This window comes from Argopecten irradians, chromosome 4 (assembly GCF_041381155.1).
Source record: "Argopecten irradians isolate NY chromosome 4, Ai_NY, whole genome shotgun sequence".
In the NCBI taxonomy this organism is placed as follows: domain Eukaryota; kingdom Metazoa; phylum Mollusca; class Bivalvia; order Pectinida; family Pectinidae; genus Argopecten; species Argopecten irradians.
This window is the reverse complement of record NC_091137.1, coordinates 20,512,536-20,538,212: the sequence shown is the minus strand read 5'-3', so window position 1 is coordinate 20,538,212 and position 25,677 is coordinate 20,512,536. Positions and strand designations below refer to the sequence as shown.

Sequence of the window (25,677 nt, the reverse complement as noted above, 5' to 3'; positions counted from 1 at the left end):
TAAGTTTTGCAGTCATTTGTGTAATATTTTGGGTTCGAGATATACGTCGGCATGCAACGGTAAGTTGTGACTCTAATGGCATACATTATCGACTCCGAAAAATATCGTTTTGTGATCTATCAATTACATAAAATAGTGGATGAATATAACATTTATGATATTCCTTGCATGTTTTTATTCATAAGTTTTCACAGCTTATTTGTAAACAATTACATTATTTTCGTTCCGTACTTCATTTGTTGTAAACACCTTGACCATTCGTGCCACATTTCCAGGGCTCACAGATTCAATACTGCGCAACTCGGACGCCAATCCTTTTAGCCGATACGATAGGAGTAGCCTCGCGATTACTTGTACAACGGAGTCGTTCTAGTTCAAGATTTATAGTCATAAAAATAATAACTTCTATTAGCTTATAAAATTTAACAAATTACGATAGAAAGTGTTTAAGAGGACACAAGGATTCTTTTATAGAGCATGAGAAGTATTTTCTAAGATGGGGCACTGCAACCAGCCATGCTTTTGAGAAACACGGAGTCGCTGCCTAAACACCAAATTACTTGTAATTTAGGTTAAATATTTCATAAATTGTGGAACGTGATAATTCCACAATATATTATATTAGAGAATATAATGTTACAGGCTATCATAAAGCCACAAGCAGGACACTGGACTCGCAAAAATTAAAGCGTAAGTGCGCTGGACTTGATTGATAAGTTAGAATATGCCACCAAGTGATTTACTTAAATAAGGTGGTATTATGTATATAATGTGATATTCCTTTAACTATCAATCATTGAAGTGAAATTTATATTTCCAGCTGAAATGGATACAGGTATAGTATAAAGATTTGCCACGAGTCTTGTCTTGGTTTTCGCCATATTTAAGATGTTTGAAAAGTAGTACGATAGGTCTGTCATATAAATCTAGGCCATCTGCTTTTGTATCAAATTTCATAGTCTGTCGTTGTTCATTAAGAATCTTTAATTTTGGTGAAAATTGTAGAAATTAGCATTGAAATGTACGTTACGAATTATGGTGAAGCTATTTTTTTTATCCAAAATGGCTGCCGTATGTTGACTAAACGGTAGGGGTCAAGGTCGTTTCACCAACGTGACTAGCCATGTGAGCTAGCAAGCAACTTTCTGTTCATCGTTTCACTTTCCTCTCGGAGTTTCAACTTCATAAACCTTATGCAAATACTATATTGATGATGCAAAATAATAAGATAATTAAATGAAAAAAGTCTTCTTTTTTTTCACAATATTTGCAATTTTCATTTCTTAACGCTTTAAATATAGAAACATGAACAATTTAATTTTGGCTCGGAAGAGCATGATCAAGGATAAAATTCAACCCGAATTACATTCTAGCTATCTGTTGATGCTGTTTTTGGAAACAGTGAGTTAAAGCTATATGCCTAGTAGATCTAATGTAGTACAATAAGCATACATCTGACTTCAGCTTGTGGTATTTACTTCTTTCTAATATAATTTCATTCCAAACTTTAATTACCTATTTCTTTGTTTTTGAAAGTACTGTTGATCAATGATTTGTTGGATATGTCCAAATATTAGTAACAAATGTTAGGAATATGTTTAATGTTATTTCATTTCATTTTGTAAGTTTTCAGATTAAAAATACATATAAAATTTGACTGCCGTTCAGAAAAAAACCTTGACTTTGCTAAAAGTATGATGGTTATTTGTTTGTAAAAAAACCAGAAGGGCTTAGTTTTGTAGTCCAGACTTTCAATTTTTAAAATGTAACCGAAACAAGGATTTTTAAGTATTTATACATTGTACATCCTTGTGTGAAACTAGTTTGATAAGTCCCAAAACTTAAACTTGCTGTTAATAATGCACTAGTCATTGCTTCCTAAACAATGTAATAGATAAATGTCAATATTACACGGTTTGTCCTGTATGTATTCTGCAGTTCTAATTACCACATAGTATTGATTAATCATGTTAACATTGATTTACACTAGACATCTTGTTTTTGTTTGTTGTTGTAACTTCATTCTGGGTCATCCATTTATATGTTCTGAAAGTACAAATATAGTTGATATCAACATTAAAGTTTTTGACTGTTTTGGGCCTTCAGAGTAAACAAAAAGTAACTTCCAGGTAGTATTCTGACCTTACTTATTACTGCCTTATTGAAAATGAAATATTGTTCTGCATAAAGTCTAAAAAATTTAAATGATTCCACATTTTGCTTTAAAGAAATGCAGTGGTACTTAAATTGGTAAATCACAAACACTTGATAGCAATACAGCTTTTATGGCTGTAAATGCTTATAAAAGTACCTAGGAATCATTAAACAACATTGCTTTCAAATTGTATGTTTAGATTATCATTTTGCTAATGAAGTTTAATTGAAATTTCTTGTACATAGAAATTCTTAATCAACATGAAATTTTACGTACTTTGATCTCGGAGGATTGCTATCACTTTCATTATGGTATCAACATGATATTGATAGACTATTTGAGGAATCAGAATGATTCTACAAATATGTAGATCTATCAAAGTGACATCAAATTTTGATAGATTACAAGAAACTTTGGAAAGCAGACATGGTCATAGTCTTAAAAGTAAGATACATTGCTGTAGGTGAAATCACTGAAATGATGAATGTTGTAGCTAAAGGTTAAAAGAAATGGAAACTATTAAATTGAATGATACCAGTCATCTAAATGCTTTAGTTGGCATTCCAAAAAGTATTTACATATCAAAATGACAGTCAAGTTTTCCTTACATTGTCCGGTTTTGAAAGTGAGGTTGCGTGGGAATGTCAATACGGACATAGCCAGCCGGGAGGATGTTTTAGGATAATCCCGATTCCTATAAGATATATAGTTTGCCTCACATGCAGAGCGATTTTGATGGGAAGTTTTATTTTCATTTTTCATATGAAATTATACTGGATATATTAACACCATTTTACCAACTTTAGTCTTCCTTTGCTTGATTATTCACTTTAAATTATTCCCAAAACATTTTGAATTAACAGTTGTAATATTTTATTGAATTTTCCCCACCTCATTTCAACTTCTTATATTACAAGAATATTTAATTGTTGAATTGAACAGCTTTCCCTATCGCTGGACTGCTTGCAGTTTGCAATTGTGGGAGATTGTTCGCACTTCATTTTGAATTTTCCAGTGTCCAATTGGCTCACAAAATTGCTATCTGAATGCAATATTATATATATATAGGTAACAATTTTATAATAGAAAGCCTCAAGTGTCTTTACATCTATAATGAATAAACATGTTACTATCATGATAAATGAAACCACAGCTGTCCCCAGTGGTGGTTGGCAAGACAATTTTGACGTTGAAATGATAATGACATAAAAATAAACTGCTGGCAGTCATGCACTGAACACCACCACAGGGAGATTTAGTTACCATATATTTGGACCCATCAGAGTGTCCATAGACCATTTTTAGACATTTTAGGTTTTCTATAAAATTTCATATGGTTTCTCCTATTGGAAAGCTTGATAATTTTCATTTCAAAATCATCATCGGATTGATAGCCCGGGATACTGTGGTCCTGACACCAGACTTAGACATTATAACAGATAGATGCCAGAGCGCTCTACTATATCAAAATGTTAAATAAGCCGACACTGTTTGGTATCGGGCCAGGTCATCTCCGATTTATCCAAAATTGCCCTCTATCTGGTTTTGGAAATCGATGGTGACACATTTGCATGCATTATGAGGTTTAATTTTGTTGTTTCACTCCTTTCGAGACATCTCGATGTTTACATTTGATATGATACATGTCAGATCTAGACACACAGGAAAAATACATGCATTTTGCATGCAATGTGCCACCATTAGTTTTCACTTTTCCAAACCAGAAAGATGACAATTTTGTGTCATTTTTGAGCAGCCCGCGAAATAAAACCAAAAAGATTAGAATGATGACAGCTGAAAACCGAGTCATTTAGAGTGGCAAATCTTTACTATACTTTGATTCAACTTGCATACTGATGCCTCCAGTATGAACATCAATTAATATATGAACATAGCACTTGGGATGTTCTTCAAAGAAAAAATGTAACTGATGTAATATCCTGTAATTGCAGTGCGATACACCTACAAAGTGAAAAGGAACCATTTCTGAGATTTATTCTATTTTCAAAATAATTATAATGCATTATAAAAACAAAATGAATCCAGATTGTGTGATTAATTTCTATTATTTCAAATTCAGCAATATTTAATTTGTAAACAGATAAAAGAATTCATTTTAAAAATTTAATTGGCATAGATACTTTATATAACCAACTTCATTTTAATTTGTAACCAAAAGCATTGCAAAGTTATCTGGAGACTTTGCTATTATGCTATATTACTATGGGTGATACTATTTATATAGAATAGAAACAAATCATTTCTACATTTTCACTAATATGTATTTTCTGTTTTTATCTCGTTGCAGATTGTGCCTATAGTGAGCCATTGTATGTTGTTGGGGGTTTGGCCAGATATACCATCATTTACACAAGATAACCAGATTATGGATGATTTCTATAAATCTTGACAATGGTAATAACTTGAACATACATATAGATTATATATTACGTTGTGTGAAAATAATAAAGATGATTAAATACTTTTAAATACTAAATTTTAGGACACATAAGCACTCAATATGTTCTTAAATATTTTAATTTATTATAGCATTACTGGACGATCAAGATGCTAATTCATGTTGTCAAAAAAAACAAACCCAAAAAAACAAGATAAGCACAAGGCAAGCAAGCATTGTAATCCATTAATGTGCAGTTCAATTATTGATAATTAATTAGATAAAATAACAGATGCATTTGAAAGAGATTTAATACAGGAGTTGCATACTGACAACCAAGAGTTCACAAACACTAACAAAAGAGATTGCAATATGTAACAAGAGTATGTTTTACTGACTTGACTAAGAGATTATATCTGATTCTTTCCATCAGCCATAAATATGCTGGTAAATTAATATAGAGGACCAACAGTACCAAAACCAGATTAAAATCATACAATAATGTCTCAGAAAGAGAGCATGTAAATAGATCAAACATACAAGAACTAAAGAACAGGAGGTACTAGTATGAGAGGATTTACGTAATGGCATAGAAAATGGTGTCTGTGAAACGGTTTACAGATATGGGCATTACGGCCACAAGGAGATTAGGTGAATGTATGAGGATTTAGGTACATGTATATGAATGTGTTGTGTGGAGATAGTGATCATGAGGTGGGAAAAAGAGTGTAAGTTGGTGAGGATGTTGATAATTCTTTTGGGAATGGGTGAGAATTGAGTTAGCGTCACTTTCACATTGAAGATAAGAGTGTGTGAAGGTGAAGTTGAAGACATCCTTGGCTCGATCATGCCTTGATATCACCAAAACAGCACAGCCAGGTTGTTTTAAATGTTGATGTAAGCCAGCCAGTTTCCTGATGTCAGAAGAGGCAGAGTGTGATAGTGGTCATTGCCTGGTACGACTCTTGACATGTGGCCGATTCCATGTATCCATTGGGGATGTTGTCAGGAGTGGATCTATCCTGAATAGCCAGAGTTGGACTATGCAACTACCAGAAAAAAACCAGTTGGAGGCGACCGAATTGAAGATCTACATTTCTGCATTTGTTCCACACACAGAAATGTGAAGGAATCAAGACATGGTACCCAGGTTCATTGTGTTGAAAAAAACAACTTACCAAACTACATTGAGCAACTTAAATATATCTTTTGAAATATCGGTTGTATATGGATGTTAATAAATTAATTAGATTAGAAAATAAGAAAAAAACTGCCTAAGAAATAGAAGTGTTTCATGTTCTAACCATGATTTGTCATTGCACTTCCTGCTAGAAACCATTTCTCACTACTTACTTTATCTCTTTGACCATTTGGCATTTGTCCATATAGAGTTAACTTCCCTCCTTCCCATTTAAAGTTTTTTGCCCTAATGTCTTATCCATAGTATATGTACAAAATGTGTTGTTTAATATCCCCTCAAAGTATAATCCTACAAAAGATAAGACTTGAATGTCGTTGATATTTTATTCAAAACCCCTATATAATTTTGTGTACTTCGTTGATCTGACCAAACTGTAAACTAATACACTGACCAAAAATAAGGGTAGTGGTTAATTGGCCCAACAAACTGCTAGATAAAAGAGGCTCCACTTAATTCGATAATCTTTTCACATTTCTATCAAAAGCAGGCTTATATTGCTAGTTATCAATATTTTTTCTTCGTTTCTAAATGTATTTCATTACCACATATGAATCCCATTAATCACCATGTCCCCAAACTGATTCTTTCTCTCTTTTACAGACTACTTACTATCTACAATACCATTTACTGAATAGTTTTATGTGTCTATTGCAGCGATATCTCCACCTAATACAAGAGTTTAGCTGGCTAGTATAATGCTTGCTTAATCTTGTATGCTAGTTGAGATTTTCCTGTCCTTGGTATAACCATGATTATTTTCTTGCATAATTTTAATTTATACTGTTCTTTTTTTCCTTTATCAATGCTAAATCTTGAATGCTTTTCTTTTATCATAATGCTTAATGCATGTTACCATGTGTAAAGTATGAGAAGATGCATAATAGTTTTGATATTCTGTTGGAAAAATGTTCACACTAAATCACACTAATGTCATTGAAAGTATGACAACTATATTTCAGGTTCAGTCAAATGAAGGAATAAAGTATGACAACACAGGATGTAGCTTTACCAAATAAGACACTGCCCACTGCCATGCTCCTTCTTTTCTGTCTGCTTTAGGTCAAAGTCCTCTTTGGAATATCTTTAAACACTGCTGCTATCACCACTTACTTGTGTTATGAATAACTCTTTCTTTCTGCTTAGTGCCCAAATGCCTTCCTCTGACTGAACTCATTCACCCATGAAGGCTAATTTGAAATCCTCAAAAATATAGCTGGAACAGTTCATTATAAATTTCAGGGTGAATGAGTTCAATTCATTCCATTTTGATCAGAAGTTGAAGGCCATCACAAGTATCAGTATTTCAAGTAAAAATAAAAAATGAACATACATTTCAATACATTAACATACAAGGTATACAAAGCAATTTATACCATTATATAGATAAATATTTGAAAAATAATGAAACACCTAAGAAATAGACCATACAGGGGAAACAGAAAAAATGTAGGGTAAGAGAATGAGAAAAAAGTGATATAAATAAATTGGTAAGTGGATTAAGTATGAGAAAAATATCAATGAAGACAAATATGGGCAAAAAAACAAAAAAAAAAAAAAAAAAAAAAAGTGAAGGGGAGAGGAATGTAAAAAATGTGATTCAGACTCCACTTAAAAATGAATATGAATAGTGTGGAAAATGCTAATGGAGATTTAGAGCAGAGGTGTATATAAACAAAATAAGACAAAGTGGACAGGTTAGAGGTGGTTAGTGCTACAGATTAATGAACCCCACTATCACAAGGAGACCATTCATGTGTAGGTTACTCTACCTTATCGATAAACACCTGTGGGTCAAAGAAAAGAAGGGAGGGTCTTTTCCTATATATATATAGGAATCTTGTTTAGAAGAAAAATATTTTGTTTCAGTGTGTGGTTAGATACATATAGGAAAGGAGGTGGGAGGTCTATAGGTATAGGTCAAGGGAGTCCTTGTTCAAGTATAGATTTATAGTATATATATGGAGAAACTGCTTATTCTCAATAATATGCATTCTATTGTAAAGAGTGAAATAAGTAAATGAAAATATGAAACTAAAGAAGAAAGAGACTTAAGACAAAATATTGCATTTTAATGTAAATGGAAGTGAGGGTTAAAGGATAAAGAAAATATTGTATTAATTACTAGGCATATTTAAATTGTAGAAAGGATTTGGGTGGCGATATTATAGGTTTGAATTACAACTTTGAAAAGATAGTCTAGTGCTGAAGTAATATAAAATATGTAGGGTCATTTATTATGTAAAGAAGAATAATAGTCGATTAACAATATAATTTTGAGGGAAGAAACTAAAAGACAATTTGCAAAGCATTTTGTATGAAATATTAGCAAGTTGATGGCATTTGTTAGGGAATTTGGGAGAATTTTATTAAGTAAAGCTGGCATTCTGTGGCATTTTGTATATCAATTAAAAGGAGGAAATTACATATTGAAGAAATGATCACGATTTGATGATCGTCTAAAATAATACACATATGGGGATGGGCAGGCAAAGATAATATATGTTAACAGGAAACTAGTGGCATACATGCATGTGTATACATGTATAGGGAATAGAATGTTTTGCATATAAAAGGAGTGTGTAGCATTGAATGGGATAAGACAATTGGTCAGTGGTATCTTGATACAGATTACAGGACATTGCTGTTGGTAGAATAAGTAGCGAGTTAATGGCTACCTAATTAAAGGGAGTTGCTTGCATATTTTAGTGCATTTCAGTTTGTGGGATTATATATTTTAGAGAGTTGGTTGCATATATTAAAGGGAGTTGGTGGCACCATATATATAATAGGAAGTTAGTGGCATTATATATAATGAGTTGGTGGCACCATATATATAATAGAAAGTTAGTGGTATCATATATAATAAGGAGTTGGTGGCATCATATATAAAATAGGAAGATAGTGGCATCATATATAATAAGGAGTTGGTGGCATATATACTAAGGAGTTGGTGGCATCATATATATTATAGGAAGTTAGTGGCATATATAACAAGGAGTTGGTGGCATCATATATATAATAGGAAGCTAGTGGCATCATATATAAAAAGGAGTTGTTGGCATCATATATATAATAGGAAGTTAGTGGCATATATAACAAGGAGTTGGTGGCATCATATATATAATAGGAAGCTAGTGGCATCATATATAATAAGGAGTTGGTGGCATCATATATATAATGGAAGTTAATGGCATCATATATAATGGAAGTTAATGGCATCATATATATAATGGAAGTTAATGGCATCATATATATAATGGAAGTTAAAGGCATCATATATATAATGGAAGTTAATGGCATCATATATAAGGAGTTGGTGGCATCATATATAATAAGGAGTTGGTGACATCGTGTGTATATATTATATGGAGTTGGTGGCATCATTAATTATTGGGAGGTTGTGGCAGACATTGGTGGGGCATCCTATTTATTGTATAATAGGAAGTTAGTGACATCGTTTATTATAGGGCATCATGTATATTATAGGAAGGTTTTGGCACATATAATATTGGGAGTTATGGGCATCATATATATATTATATGATAGGAAGTTAGTGGAATCGTTTATTATAGGGAATTAGTGGTATCTAATATAATTCAGAGATTTGGTAGGTTGTATGTAATTAGGAGTTGATGGAGCATCATATATATTTTATATAATAAGAAATTGGCGACATCGAGTAATATAGGGATTTTATGACATATATATATATTTTAGGGAGTATGTGGCATCCCATATAATATATATGACCATGAGTTTGTGGCAGATATTATATTGGGAGTTGGTGGGGCATCATAAATATTGTATAATAAGAAGTTGGTGGCATTGTTTATTATAGGGAGTTTGTGCCATCATATATATAACATAATAGATAGTTAGTGGCATCGTTTACTGTAAGAAGTCGGTGGCATTATGTATATTATATAATAGGTAGTTTGTGGCATTGTCTATTAAAGGGAGTTTGTGGCATCATATATATTATATAATAGAAAGTTAGTGGCATCGTTTATTATAGGGAGTTTGTGGCATCATATATATTATATAATAGGAAGTTGGTGTCATCCTTTATTATGGGGAGTTAGTTGCATCATATATATTATATAATAGAAATTTTGTGGCATCGTATAATATAGGGAGTTGGTGGTATCATGTATATGTAATAGGGAGTTAGTGTCATGTGAATTATAGGGAGCATCATTAATATAGGCTGGCGGCATTAGTGTTGGAGAGGCATTATGTGTTCTAGAAAGTTGTGGCATTATAAACCACCATAGAATATAGACTGCTGATAGCATAGCTGAGTTTGTAGCATCATAGTAAAGGGAGTTGTGGCATCTTAGTTGGCATGATATAATATAGGGAGTTGTGGCATCATAGGCCGCCATATATTATAGACAGCATGTGGCATAATATATCTTAGGCAGTTATGGCATCATATGTTATGAGTCGGTGGCATTGTATATATGTTACAGGGAGTTTATATATATAGGTAGTTATGGCATCATGTTATAGTGAGTTGGTGGCATCATATAGGGGGTTGAGGTATCGTATATTATTGTTAGTTGTGGCATCATATTATCAGTGATTTAGCATATATATATTACAGGACGTTTGTGGTATCATATTCTAAAAAAATCCTTTGAGGAGGCAGTAGCTTAATAGATAGTTTATATGGGAATTACAGCCTTATTGTCTCTAAAAAAATTCAGGCGTTGGTTATAGTTATTACTGGGAGCTGTAGGCAAAGTTTATATAAAGTTAAATGGGGTTAAGTGTCCCAGCGGCTAAGGTTAATGGTTAAATCTATTGAGTAAAATGTGTGCAAGATGAGGTTTGTTCAGAATCTAATGTTCTTTATATAAAAATTGGAATATTTGAAATAAAAAGCTATTTTGTACACAAAATTTTGTTGTTTTGTTTTCTTTTAAGAGAAAGCAAGCATGCTAATTTAACAGCAAGTTTATATTCAATATACATGTACCATACTGTTGGAAAAAAATATCACAAATTAGTTTTCAATTTAAAGTTTGTTTTGGATTGAGAGATGAATATTAAGAGATAATACAAAATGAATTATTCGGTTTCAATGGATATAATTTTCAAGGAAGCCAATACTTTAAACATTATTGCCTTTGTCTGGATACCATGGTTATAGCTATTCATTAACTATGGCGTGATTTTACATGTCTTGACACATGTTTGACAGTTTTGTAGCAAAAAATATTTTTGTTATTCCATTAATATATCCAAAGAGAAATCCCCATAAATTTCATTGTTTTACAGTTCACTGCATTAAAACATTGTGGGCCAACAGTAGTCTTTTTGGATATGCTCTTGTGTCTGACTTGTGCACTTCAAACACTTGTTCAATAATGATGTGATATAAGCAAAAAATGAACGTTTTACATTACATAACTACAGTAAAATGATTTTTCAAGTGCAAAGAAGAAATGAAAATTGTCAATAATATGGCTACATATCATATCACACCATATCAAGGTGGTTATTGTTTTATGATGAGTGAGAGACGTGTTTCTGGGGGTTTGAGAAATTACTGGTCTAGGCTGTTGTTTGCTTGGGGCAAGTTTATGTGAGTATTGTACGATGGCTGATGGATGTATGTTGTGGGAATATAGACAAAAAGGGCATGTTGATAATGTGAGAAGTATGTAATTAGTTATGATATATTTTTGTTTGATTGAGAAATAACTGGTTTTGGCTGTTGGTGGTTGCTTTCTTAGGGGAGAGGGGGTGAGCTTATGTGGATAATGTACGTATGATAATGATGTGGGCTGTGGAAAGATAGAAATAGGGTATGTTTATAATGTGAGTAGTATGTTATTAAGTAATGGGCGTGTGTTTTTGATGGATTGAGAAATTACTTGTCTAGTTACTGTTGTGATTGTATGCTCTTAGGAGTGAAGATCAAGTTTGATATGAATAACATGTAATGTATGTTTGTGGGTATGTTATGTGCACTTAAAAACAGATAATAGACAGGAGTAAATTGTAACTTTAGCTGAAGGACAATATATAAAGAGAAAGTTTTCTTTAAATAAAGGTATAATTAACCCAGTTTTATTTTGTGTTTCAGCCTCCCATAGATCCACATCAACTATTGAAGGCGCTGAGCTCCTTGTTGACTCAGAGTGGAGCGATAAAGGGGCCTACTGAATCTGCACGTATATGCAGGTGTGTATTTAGAGCAGTGAAAATGGTTTGTTTGAAGAGAAGGAAAGATACATGTGCTTGAAATTAAAAGGTTTTTGTAAAGATAAAAAAAAAGAAAACATGTTTAAAAAAAACATCACTTTAATAGCTAACTTGCAATATTTCTTTGTACTGTGTATAATTTTCTGATATTTGAATTGTATAATTAATTTTTTTTTTCAGTTTGATGCGAGATGTTACCAAGCTAGCCAGTAAATGTGTATACATCAATATTCTGAGGGCAACCGATACACAAGATGTCCTAGAGAAGTGAGTTATGAATACTGTTTTGAAAAAATCTGAAATTTTATGATAGTAAAAGATTGGATAAATCCTTTCTTTGAAACAGTTTTTGTATTTTTTTTGACATTTGTATGAATTCATAACAAGGATGTATGTATATTGTATTCTAAACTTCAGAATTTCTTTTAGATATTCACAAAACTAAAAGCAAGATTTAAAGCCAGCAAACACTATATACTGTCAAAATAGTTATTGTAGTAATTGTTAAATTCAAATAAATCAACATTTAATTTTCAGTTTAGATATCTCTAAAAGTATTTGTTGACTTGTAGGTTTATATAGATTGGGGATGGCATTCTCAATGTTTGATATCTAAAGATTTACTGCAGATGTGACTGTTGGTTTAATATCTGGATTTAGCAGATTTTAGATGTTGGAGGATGGAGGGACATTCTCAATGTTTGGTTTAGATATCTAAAGTGATTTTAACTTGCAGATTTATAGATGTTGGAGGATGGGACATTCTCAATGTTTGGTTTAGATATCTAAAGTGATTTAACTTGCAGATTTATAGATGTTGGAGGATGGGACATTCTCAATGTTTGGTTTAGATATCTAAAGTGATTTAACTTGCAGATTTATAGATGTTGGAGGATGGGACATTCTCAATGTTTGGTTTAGATATCTAAAGTGATTTAACTTGCAGATTTATAGATGTTGGAGGATGGGACATTCTCAATGTTTGGTTTAGATATCTAAAGTAATTTTAACTTGCAGATTTATAGATGTTGGAGGATGGGACATTCTCAATGTTTGGTTTAGATATCTAAAGTGATTTTAACTTGCAGATTTATAGATGTTGGAGGATGGGACATTCTCAATGTTTGGTTTAGATATCTAAAGTGATTTAACTTGCAGATTTATAGATGTTGGAGGATGGGACATTCTCAATGTTTGGTTAGAGGACAGTAAGAACACGGAGAACACCCCAGTCCTGGTCGAGTTACTAAAGGTATACCAGCAGCTCCCTATCACCGTCGACCTCCTCAAAAAGAATGGGGCTGCCAAGACTATCAAACAGTTCCGCAAGTCGGAGGATGAAAGTAAGTATAAATTTCAAACCTAGTCCTGTCAGTCACATCTCTGCATCTGTCGGTCAATATTTCTTTTTTAATAACCCCTGAATCACTGATTGTTGTCTGTGTTAAAGTGTGTTGCCATTGTGTCACAGTCTTACTTTGTTACACCAGTAATGTAAATTAATGCTAGTGATGAAATACTGACGTAATAGGTTGTTTGGCATTATTGATTTAAATATTCTAGGGTCCAGTTTCATGAGCATCCCTTAACTTAATTTCCCCATAGAAAAGCATTACAAAAGTTAAAGAAAACATTTAAAGTTAAGGAGCCTTCTTTAATTAAAACCTGTAATGCTTTTCTGCAGAGAATTTTAAGTTAAGGGGTTTTTAAATTTAAGGAATGTTTGTGAAACTTGGCCCTGGATGTATGATATGAAGGTGTGGATACCTGAAACTTAAGGAAATACACAGTAGGGGAGTATATTGTTTTTCCTCACAATACTGCCTTGATGTCAGAGCATTTAAAACTTTTGATTTTGTTTCATTTTTATTGCAAACTAAATTAACATGATTATAAATGCTATGCAAATTTATTTCAGTGTTGAAGTCTCTATCATCAGAAATCGTCGAAAAATGGATGAATAAAATTAGAGAAAACAGTAATAACAAAGAGACTGCAGAATCAAATGGTAGGTTTTCATCTTAATATTGGCGAATTTTCTCTATGATTTTATGTGTTAAGTGTTGCAATAGAACCACTGTCTGTAAACATAGAAGTTAGAGCAGTAGACAAAGGTTACTAAGAATTATTTAAGTTCAATATTGGAACTTCTAACAAGTCTGATTATTTCACAAATACATGTATGTCAAGAAATAATTAGTGATATATTGAAGAAAATTGATTGTATTGTCTTCATTTGATTTTCACATTGTAGATGTTCTTATTCAGAAGTCATTTAAAATCTTTGTAAATTGCCAAAATAAGAGCATGAACAGTGGCCTAATAAAATGTATGTGTTGTTGTAGATAAACTGAAGAAGAAGAAGAAGAGTGAAAGGAGTGACAAAGGCGATAAAAGTGATAAAAAAGACAGTGAAAAGGACAAACAGAAAGAAAAAAGTGATAAAAAAGATAGTGAAAAAGACAAACAGAAAGATAAACATAAGCATGTATCGTCGTCATCATCATCCCACCATCACCATCATCATCACCATCATCACCGCAGTAAAGATGATTCGTCGAGTGAGCAGAAAGAGGAAGAGGAGGAGTCAGTCGGTGTCGACAGTCTCAGTACAAATACTGCCACTGGTACTGTCACACCAGGAAACGGACTTAAAATACACATCAAACTTAAACGCAATGACAATACAGCTAATACTAGTGTTAAACCACCGGAACAAAAGAGACCTTCTACTGTGAAACGACTGAATGTCCGACCTCGTTCTAGTGGTAGGTGTCATCTGATATCAGTTATAGAGGTTTTACTAATAATGGTGTGTCTGTAAGAGTATTCAATAATTGAAATGAAATGACCTTCATAAAGTAATTTGTGCAAAGTCATTTAAAATCATTTAAAGCAAAATATTTGGACCAGAAAACATTTTCATTGTTGGTTTTTTTTTCCAAAATTAGAAGAGATATCAAAATAAATGTCTCCAATATACGAAATAATGTGTTCTTTACAAAATGTTTTATTTCTATTTAAATTTGATAACAATTTTCTCATAATATGGGTTACATATATTTTGTCTTGCCATTGATAGTAGATATAATTGAGAAAAAGGTTATACTTTCTTTCAGTGTTTACACCAACATTTGTCCATATTAGACAGTGCTGTCCTTTGTATTTGGTGCTATGATTAATCAGATTATATTCCGAATGCATTATCCTTACTTATAAATGCTGTGTGTATAAGTTTATAATGCTGCATTTAAAGCATTATATCATTATTGCAAGGTAGTGAGCCATGTAATCATTTACAGTGTGACTTCCCGAAACCGAACCTTCTTAAAACCGATCACCTCTACAAACCGAACATGGATGTCATGTACAGAATTAATTCCTCTTTATTAATAGTAAATAAAACTTCCCAAAACCGATCCTGATCCGAATACCGAATAAGTCGGAATAGTCAATGTAACTAAAATACACTTCTGAAAACTGGAAGTCGAAGCCATGCATTGTTTTAGATGATGACCATGTCATATAATGACCGGCATCAACTGATCATCGCGTAATTAGACCACATTTACTTAATTTGATTCTTGACGTAACCGGAAGCGATCGGCTGTATGTAGGTTAGGCCTAGTGCAGACGAGAACATCCCCAAGAACAATCACGCAACTAACTACGTTTATAAGCTGTAAAAAAGTCGAGATTGCTGTAATCCATTCCTTTTGAACGTATGATTCTCTCTTTTGTGATAACATTTACATTAACAATCAATATCGGACGGTTATAACGAAAACTAGGCATACAGGCAGTACAGTATAGTGTAGAAAACGACTTCCGATCAATTAAATCTGGATCGTAATGATCGATATTTGGTTCACTTCTCCAAACCAAACCCTCTCTAAACCGGCCAAAATTCTATGCACCGACCATGATCGGTTTCGGGAGGTTCCACTGTATAATTCTTGTTAGAGATCTTCTAAAGACATTTACCTTTAATTCTTTGGTGATTTCACCACACAGTTAACCTTATTATGATGTTACAGGTGTGTTAGAGGATAGTGCTCCAACAGTACCGCCAAAGAAAAAAGTACCAGCACAGTCTGACAATAAACCTGTAATCAAAAGGCCGGGGTAAGTGTCACTACATTGATCTACAGTACATTTAGGATTATCCATCGGTAAGACAGTGGTTGTATTCTTATTTCATTGTATGGAATTCAGTCTGATACAGTGGATTTGTAATCTCATGATCATTTCTTATTGGAGGTAAGAATTGTACTAACTTGTTATGTAAGAACAAAAAACTAGTTACTCGGATAACATGTTTTTAAAACTTTCAGTAGAACTGTATTTGATTTGATGTACATTTTGGGTGCTATGATATCATTTAGACAATTATATACTTCACATACTTTTGCAACTTCATTATAATACATGTACTTATACTTGAACTCTTCTCCTCCAGTACTGTCCAAAAGATAAAAGAGGAACCACCATGGAAGAAGTCCCGACTACATTTGTCTACATCTTTATCGTCCAGCTCACCGACAGAAAAATCTCCAACAATAGTGTCGCCTGGAGACATACATAATCAAATCAAATTCCCTTTCCAGAAACCAATCAAATGTAAGTTTTCTTAAGAAAAATTCTGAATTCCATTACTTAAATCAATCACATGTAAGTTATCATGGCTTTATATTATGTTGGTTTTGTAGTTTTCCTTGACCTTTTTACTAATTAAGATTTTCTTACATAAAAGTACAATATATGCTCTTCCATTGTTGTAATGTCTGTAGGCAGTTGCTGTTTTATCTGTCTTCCATCAAAATAAAAAGTTCTCTTTTGACACATTTTGCTTGAATTTTTGTTAAATCATAATTATAATCCAACACTTACTACTATAATATGCTAATACAAATAAATTTTGTAAATAATAAATTTAAGTGCTGTTGTTTATTTTTAGCTGAGATGCATGAAGACAGTAGTTTTATAAATGACATCATACGACCTGTGGGGAGGATAAAAAGGAAGCCCCGTCCTGGGGTTAATGGAACCACGCCTCCTAAACCTGTCGCCCCGACTACGCCCACCACACCCACCACTCCCCCATCACCTGTATCCCCTACCACTGCCCTCAAGTCTTCACTTCCTTCTGTACCCTCAGTAAGTATTCCTCAGTACTCATTACAGAAATAAATGGAGCTACTTCTGAGGTTAAGATATTTGTTTACCTGGCTACCGTTGCAGCAGAAGGTAGTTTAATAGCTAGTTTTCGTTTGGTTGTTTCAAGAGTAGGTAGCTATATGCCACAAATTATTCTCATGGAACTTTTAAGTTAAAAGTTAAATAAGTTCAAATTTCTTATTCCTCATGTAGGCCTGCTTTTGCATCTTTGAAGATATGGTAATTGAATTTTAAAGATACCTGCATTACTTTAGCCAATAAGAGGAGTTTTTCTATGCTTTTAGAGAAACAGGACTGATTTCATCAAATATTATAAATCTGTTCATAAAATACAAACTATATAACAACATTTGGTTTAATCTGAACAGTTTTACAAAGAAACATTAGAAACAAGTGAACCGAATACTGTGAATGGTACAAGTAGTCCAACAGAGACAAGAAGTCCTTCCCCAACCGAAAAGATGGATACAACAGAAGCTAAGGCAATGACTGACAGTCCTATGGAAACAGACGAAAAGGCCAAAGGTAAAGATAAAAACAGGGCTCTTATCGGACACCTGCTTTGTCTGATACAAGTACATTTTATATATCTTAGTAACAAGAAATTATCTCAGTCATTCTGAAAGCACCCAAAATATATCTATTTGTTTAAACTGTTCGATAAACCAACATGATTACAATGACATTTTGTATTTAACCTTCAGATTCTAACACTGAAACAGAGGATGAAAAAAAGACGACAGAGAACCAGGATGATTTTGGAGCAAGTTTACAAGCATCAGAGACTAATTCTACCACCACTAAAAAGAAGAAGAAAAGGCTAAATGTATCCTGGGCTGAGGAAAGCAAGCTTCACCAGTATCATTACTTTGAAATGGATGAAACAGAAAGAGGTATTGACCTTTCTAAGTTTTAACAGTCAGACTTTAAGAAATAAGACTGAAATTACTTTAAAAGAACTGATTTTCTTTTAATTGCGTTCAAGATAGATCAAAATTTGAAAATTTTGCTTCTTCTAACCTTCTTAATGTGACATTTGGACATCAAGATAACATTTTAAAACTGGATTTCAATTAATGGTTTATAGACAAAATTCCAAAATTATTTGAGGTCACCTAACCTGATTTATATACCTTTTGAAGAAAAAGAAATTTTATTGAAGAAATATTTTGCTTCATAAAATCAAACTTACTGATTGAGAAATAATGCCTTTAATTACCTCCACAGAAAATGTCAACAGACCCAAAGAAAATTTTGACGAGATGAAGAAACATGAGATGATGATGGATAGGAGGGTAGGTAGTTTTCTGTTGTACAAAAGTTTTATCATCTAAAGAAATTATTTACACGCAAATAATAGCACAGAAAATGCAGTTAGGGCAAACATATTCTTATAAGTTATAGGCTAAAATACATACATTTACAGTAATTCAATAAAATATTTAATCAGTTTAATATTCATGATCAGGAAAATAGAATTTATCTCTGGAATTTAAAAACGATTTGGTTTTGATATATATGATGACACTCATTGAAATAAAGAATTGCGTTCAGGTTCTAAATGTTTCTTTTTGTTCTTAAGGTTGCAGAATCAGCCAAAAGATTTACCAACGACAACATGCAGGAGGCTATCCCTGTAAGTATGGTATTATACTTCAGAACAGTACATTTATAAAATTACTCTGACATGGTTATAATGTAATACTTTTTATTGCCATCAAGGTTCCTATTTCTACATGTTTGTAATATTATGTAACGAGATGTGTTTATGTTAGTCCTAAGAGGTCCATTATAGTCAGGTTTTTCTGTAAGAGTAAAGCTATTGATATTTAGCCAGTCACAGACAATTTGTTCCACAAAATAATTTGCATATTAACATCAACATTCAGTTACAGACCAAAATTGCTTGTCAGATTGTTTGTGTTAATGATACAAAGCAATTAAAGTCAAAATACATGAAATGGAAGTCTTCAGCTAAAAATAACATTTGTAGTGTTCTTGATTACTGACCAGGACTCCTGTTTTATTTCTTGTACTCCAAATACTTGATAGAGTTCCTAACAAGATGATTTTTTGATGAGATGATTTACATTTCAGTGGAGGAGACCTTTCCTCATATCTGGTCTGCCTCAGCCTCCAGTCGAGAGAGGATCCCAGAGTTTGGAGAAAGACATACAGAAGGAGCGAGAAGGGGTGGTCCTACAGGCTCTGTTCTTTAACAAGGAGATGTAAGTGTAATCAACGTCCTCTGAACCATCTAAATAATCTCCTACTGTCCATTAACATAGCCCCCTAGATTTACTTCTTCCTAAAAATCTCCCATCTAGTCTCCACTAACCTGCTCCCCTCCCCATTTAGTCCCTTGGCACAATTTATTTTCTGGTATATTCGTAACTTCACAACCATAAACTCAAAACTGTTTTTGTACACTACTAAAGTAAAAAGGTTTTTTTTACCATAAACAAGTTTATCTCATTGTTGAGGGACTGATTATATGTGTTTCTATTTGACTTTATGTAACTCCCTAAAGTGTAAGGATTCAGCTACAACATATATCATAACCATTATTTCCTTTTTACAGGCTTCCTGATGGACCAAGTGAACCAGATTTGGAGTCTGTGGAGCCTTCAGATCCCAAGTTCATTCCTCTGGAAGATGTAAGTAATGATTGTAATTTCATTCTCACCAAACATTTCCTTACTTTATCATCAGAACCTGGAGAAGGGTTCTGTTTGGTCTGTTTTAAATGCTTTGTTTAGTCTGTCTAGTGATACCTTCAAATTCACTCTTATTTCACTTACTTTATCTTATCATAGGAAAAACATTTGAAGCCTTCAAATTCACTCTTATTTCACTTACTTTATCTTATCATAGGAAAAACATTTGAAGCAGACCATAGTTCACAGATTTATTGTGAAAATTTTATATAAAAAACCCAATAAAACAAAGACATCTTATCCCACTTTGTGGTCATTTCTGGTGTAATAGGAAGAGAACATAGATGATTATATGTGTTCAAAATATTTTTGTTGTGTTTTACAGGAGACGGCTGGAGGTGATGAACATGCGTATCACTATGACAACTCTGGTCAGAAGGTTGCTCCTGATAGTCAGACCCCATTCCAGCTTCCACCAGATGTAGCCAATATGTTAGCCAACTTCCACCAGCAAGCAGCAAATGCACAGACACCAATGGATCCTAATAACCCAGTACTGGCCAATGTACAGAATCTTCTCACATCAATATCTGTAAGTCACAGGAGTCTTTCTGCATTGAGGTAGCAGTTTAAAAAATAGTTCCTCTTTTCATTCGGAATCAAGGAAACACTAGCATGCACACACATGTGTCTTATTCAGGAGCCGTCCTTAGCAGAAAGTAATGTTGATAAGACTTAAGAAAGTTCTTTATAATGTTCTAATAAATGATTTGTAACACTTGACTAATTTAAAGATGAATTGATATAAGTAAGGGTGTGTATAAAAAGTATTGGTCATTTTGACCTGATTTACATTTTTTAGTTCCTATAGAATTCTACAATGGAATGAATAAGTTTGTTTGATAAATTCTAAAGAGTGCACCACTTTACATGCTATGCTTCCATTGACTATCCTTTTGTTTTCTTTAGGGTGAAACACAGGATCCTTCCAAAGCTGAAGCAGCTCTGGAACAACTCAAGACTGTTCTCAACAACCCAAGTAAGTGTATAAAATCTCTTGACTCTGAAACCAAGTTTTTGACTCTGAAACAAAGGATTTTAGAATAGGTTCCATTTGTCTATGTATACATGTAAATGTATAATATTGGATATCAACAAATATAAAGATCTGTCCTTGACCTAGTTTATTTGTGTAACTGTTTTTGGACTAGTTTGTGGTTTTTGTCCTTGACCTAGTGTTTATTGTCCTTGACTTAGTTTGTTTGTTGTCCTTGACCTAGTTTGTTTGTTGTTCTTGACCTAGTTTGTTTGTGTTCCAGGTGTGATGCCGGAGAACGTTGGTATGGGCCCTGGAGGGATGTCTATGGGTGGGATGCCACCACGGTTAGGTTTACTGGGGAATGCCCCACCAGGCTTCCCTATGGGTATGGGAGGACCTCTGGGACCAGGCGCGCCAAGATTCCCACCTCCAGGTAATTTACACAGACTGCTTTTAAATGTTAATTCACAGTGATTTCGTTTCTTCATATATTTTTTTCAAATATGACACTATAGAGATTTGAATACAAAGAACGACAGCTCTATTGTCCAACTCCAGTATAATAACTACTAACCTACCTCAGCTATATCTTGGATATCATGTGACGCCATTTTAACCAATAGGAATACACGATTCTTGCCTGTGGCAGGATAAGTGGTGTGATTAGCATTAATAAGATGCCTACTATCTTGTGTGATTTGTATACCTAAGTATTTGGTGTGATTTAAACATGTTTTGTGTTTGTTTTAGGACCAGGTATGGGTGGGCCACATTTAGGACCAGGAGATCATGATGACTGGGGTGAGAACATGGTGGGAGGGCCTCGTCCAGGCATGAGGGGCCGTGGCCGACCAGGCATTCCAATGAGAGGCGGCAGGATGCCAGGTCCACCTGGGGGACCAGATTTTGGACCTGGACCAATGGGACCAGATTTTTGTGGAACAGACATGCCACCTCCAGGATACATGGGGCCAAGAGGGGGTCCTAGGGGGAGACCAATGAGAGGTGGAGGAATGGGAGGAGGTGGAAGGGGCATGAGAGGAGGTAGGTTATCTTTTAAATCTTGTGAAATTCCATCAATTGAAAAGAAGTTCTGAAATTTCGTGAATTCATTATTTCACTAAGATAATCCAATTTTCCTATCTTGAATTGCTTATCACTTGACAAACTATTTCCTCTGATTATGTAAATCCTTCATTTTGAATATTTAACAAAAAAAAATCTTATTGATTGTTTTAAGAAATGTACCTTAATATAAAAGGATGTTTCAAGGATACTGGTTTAGAAGGTATATATTATTATGACTTCTCTTTACAGGTCGTCCAGATGCACCAGTCTGTCGGCACTACGCTGCAGGAGGATGTCGAAGGGGAGCTTCATGTATGTTCTTACACCCAGGTCCTCCCGTATAGCAGAAGAGGATCCTAGATTCTTCCACTTTGGCCTGCCTTCCAGAGATGTGTGGAAATTTTAACTCACTGAACATGAATCTGACAAGGATGTGTTGAAGTTTCCAGTTACTTAATGATATAGACTTGTTATCTTCCTAGTCAGTGAAAAAACAATTACCTAAAAGGTGTGTGATATAGACAGAATTCCCTAAACAGATCATTACCTGTGACATGTAGATCTTGCCAAATGCTGAATGACTGCCAAATAGTGCAACTACATGTCTGAATTCCATGTGATTTAGTGAAGATAGACAAATAAATACAGGTGGGTTAATCCATCTACCTTGGCTTTACATGTGAAACAGTGCTTGTAACTACTACAATACACATGTGATTTAACTGAAAGTGCTAACAAGAGTGAACATTCGTGTGACTCTTTTGTATGAAATAAGTTGTTCATATACACAGAGACTGAACCCTACCAATAATGGAAGATTTGCTAGTTATGACATTGAACTATTCCAAAACTACTGGAATTACTAGCAGATGTGCCTTAGATATGGTAATTGAAATGTGTTCATGGTAGAGAGTAAAAGTAAAAAAACTGAAAAGTAGTGGTCAAATTATTTCATTTTGTTTAGTATGTAAGAGCCAAATAATTTTTGTAACATAGCTTTGTATATAGATGATATCTCAGGAATGTACATATTTATATGTATAGTATTCACAGTTTACGAGTTAAAATCTTAATGGCAAAATATAAACACAGGTCACAACATTTTTCAGTATTATTTGCCCCAAATTTAGTTCAAGGTCTTTGGTGCTAGTTTGGCATTTGTCCTCTGTCCATTTTTGTCATCCAGCATTTTCTTTTTAGTAGTTTACATGTACTAGTAAAAAGTATCGAAATCACACAATAAATCATTCCAGGTTAGTGATACAGGTCCATTAGACCTCTTGTTACGGTGTAAATTATAAAACTTAGATGGAGTTTATCAGAATATTAGTTTTGGACAACAAATGTATAGTATTTCCCCCCTCGACCAAACTACTTACCCCATATTTCATTTGTTAATGAAAATCTTGACTTAACCATATATACATAGTTACAAGTATTGTTTTGTAATTATAATGTAGTATTAGCCTTTTCCATTCTAGATTTATTTTCCTAAAAGATTCTTTGCTACCATTTTTATTTTATTTTTTTTCCCAATGATTTATGAATTCTGTATTTAATCCAAAGCCAGGTAAGAATGCTAAGATATTGACAATTTCTAAAAAGAATAGTATTTTGTGTTCTTCAAATTACCAATGTCATGATATTGCTAAAGCTATACATCATGTAAAACATTGATCAAAATATCATGTGCTTAATGAAATTGAAGATTACGGTAAACCTGCGGTTAGTTCGAACAAAATTAAATAAATATTGATGGACCAGTTCGAATTATCCGAAATTAAGCTTCAGGAAAAAATCGTGAGTTCGAACTATCCGAGTGAAATCGGTAAAAACCAGTTTTGTACCGATGTACCTGGCATAAGCAATGTAAGGCAGAAAATCTATAGGGAAAGTATTTAGTTTCCTGAAGATATTATATTCAACCATTTTCTCGTAAACATGAGCATTTAATTGGTGAATTTATAATTAATTGCGTAGCAGAAGCCGCGTGCATATGTGCACGTGGACCAGCACCGTTCACGATCGCGGCCTATAATTTACATCGACGTCCATTAACTGAGATAGAAACTTTATTTAAACCACAGAAAATCTAGTTAGATCTTTGTTATATTTCGTAACAAACGTAAATTTATTTATTTACTTTTTAGTTAAAGAAAATCCGGTTGCATTTACGAAACTGCTGTTGAAAATATTTGTTTACATTCATTTCGTAAAATTAGGTCACAAGCGCACTGTGACTGTCAGATTGTCCAAAACTCGATTGCATATTGTCTGCTTCTAAAATTACGTAACTAGTTTTAACCTGATGAAAAGCTACGTATCTATTGTTCAATTACCCAACACGTGGATTGTTTTGGCTGGAGCTGAATATGTAATCACACTCACTTGCTGTGACCCAGCGGCTGACTTTTGATGCTCGCTGTGACACCTCGTAACTGGCCTGTCCAAGCCAGCGTGAGGCACGTGTTTACAGGTAATTCAACACCTTGATTGGCTGATTAAAGATAGATTGAATGCATATTTTAATGTCGACTTAAACTGATATCCGTATCTAGATTGGACTTAACAAACATTGGCCGTTTCTTCCACATGTTTCCATCAGGTACAGCGAATTTAAATATACATTGTCGGGGCCTAAGATTAAACATTTGGCCTTGCTGCTTTGTGTACGATATATCGGCATAAATATTTTTTATTTTGTGGCTTAAAATGTTCATTACTTATCTGTCGTATGGTCATTATAATGATCATTTATACAATCTTTATTCCAAACATCAAAACTGTTGCAATATGCAAAATATATTGCCATTTTTAGGGACCCCATTGCGCCGGTTTGCCGACAAAAATCTTACTTTTACGTTCATAATTTGACGTGTTCGAACTATCCGAAATAGGATTGATTATAAAAAGTCAGTGTTCGAACTATCACTAGCTAAAAAATCATGTTTTTTCTGGGGAAAATTGTGTGTTCGAACTATCCGGCGGTTCGAATTAACCGGAGGTTTACCGTAGGTTGTACAGACTAGAAGCCTGTTTAGTAAAACAGACGAGACGGTTGCATTTGTAGTGTGTAAGTTTGTGCCAATGAATTAACGATGAAGAAGACTTTTGCTACCAACAAATGGTTGAATATAAATGTCTGTTTCATAGATATAATTGATGAATGGTTGAGTGTGAATATTTTCATTACAGAAAGATGTTCATGAATTGTTCAAAGTCAATATTTTCATTACAGAATCTGAGAGATGTTGGTGAATGGCTGAATGTGAATGTCTTCAGTACAGAGAATTCATTGATAATTTGATGTATATGCATGTCTAACAAGATGTTGTTGGTGATTGGTTGAATATGAATGTCTTCATAGAGAGAATGGTTGAATGTGTCTTTTAGAGAGACGTTGTTGCTGAATGAGTGAATGTAAGTGTTTGTATAACAGAGAGATCTGTTGTACATAGGAAAATACAAGTTTCTATGAAACAAATAAATCTTTTATAAATTTTATCTCTATTGTTTTATTTATTAATATATTTTTTTCTATATGATTTATAATATATTTTTTTCTATATGATTTATAGTAATTGTGTCATATTTCCTCAGTAGCATCCGTAAATTTTACACTTTGCAATGTTCTTTTCCTGTTCCTTATGTGAGATTGAGCTGAAACTTGCTTGGAAATGTTCCGTCAGTGAGATTGAGCTGAAACTTGCCTGGAATGATATTGATATGGTCTGTACAAAGTATTTTCTCCAAGTTTGGTCCAAAACA

The 25,677-nt window shown here is 33.5% G+C and overlaps 1 protein-coding gene across 1 annotated transcript; it reads left to right on the top strand.

Moving 5' to 3' along the window:
• The first annotated feature begins 286 nt into the window (after nt 1-286).
• LOC138320902 (serine/threonine-protein phosphatase 1 regulatory subunit 10-like) lies at nt 287-25,413 on the top strand. Its single transcript, XM_069264205.1, has 21 exons — nt 287-690; nt 4,464-4,570; nt 11,849-11,946; nt 12,148-12,234; nt 13,126-13,310; nt 13,886-13,975; nt 14,313-14,735; nt 16,005-16,092; nt 16,427-16,587; nt 16,925-17,124; nt 17,514-17,670; nt 17,850-18,038; nt 18,373-18,440; nt 18,728-18,781; nt 19,243-19,373; nt 19,727-19,802; nt 20,188-20,394; nt 20,772-20,841; nt 21,122-21,274; nt 21,592-21,885; nt 22,159-25,413. The coding sequence occupies exons 2-21, from the start codon at nt 4,568-4,570 to the stop codon at nt 22,251-22,253; spliced, it is 2,829 nt and encodes a 942-aa protein (XP_069120306.1). The 5' UTR covers nt 287-690; nt 4,464-4,567; the 3' UTR covers nt 22,254-25,413.
• Nucleotides 25,414-25,677: the final 264 nt, after the last annotated feature.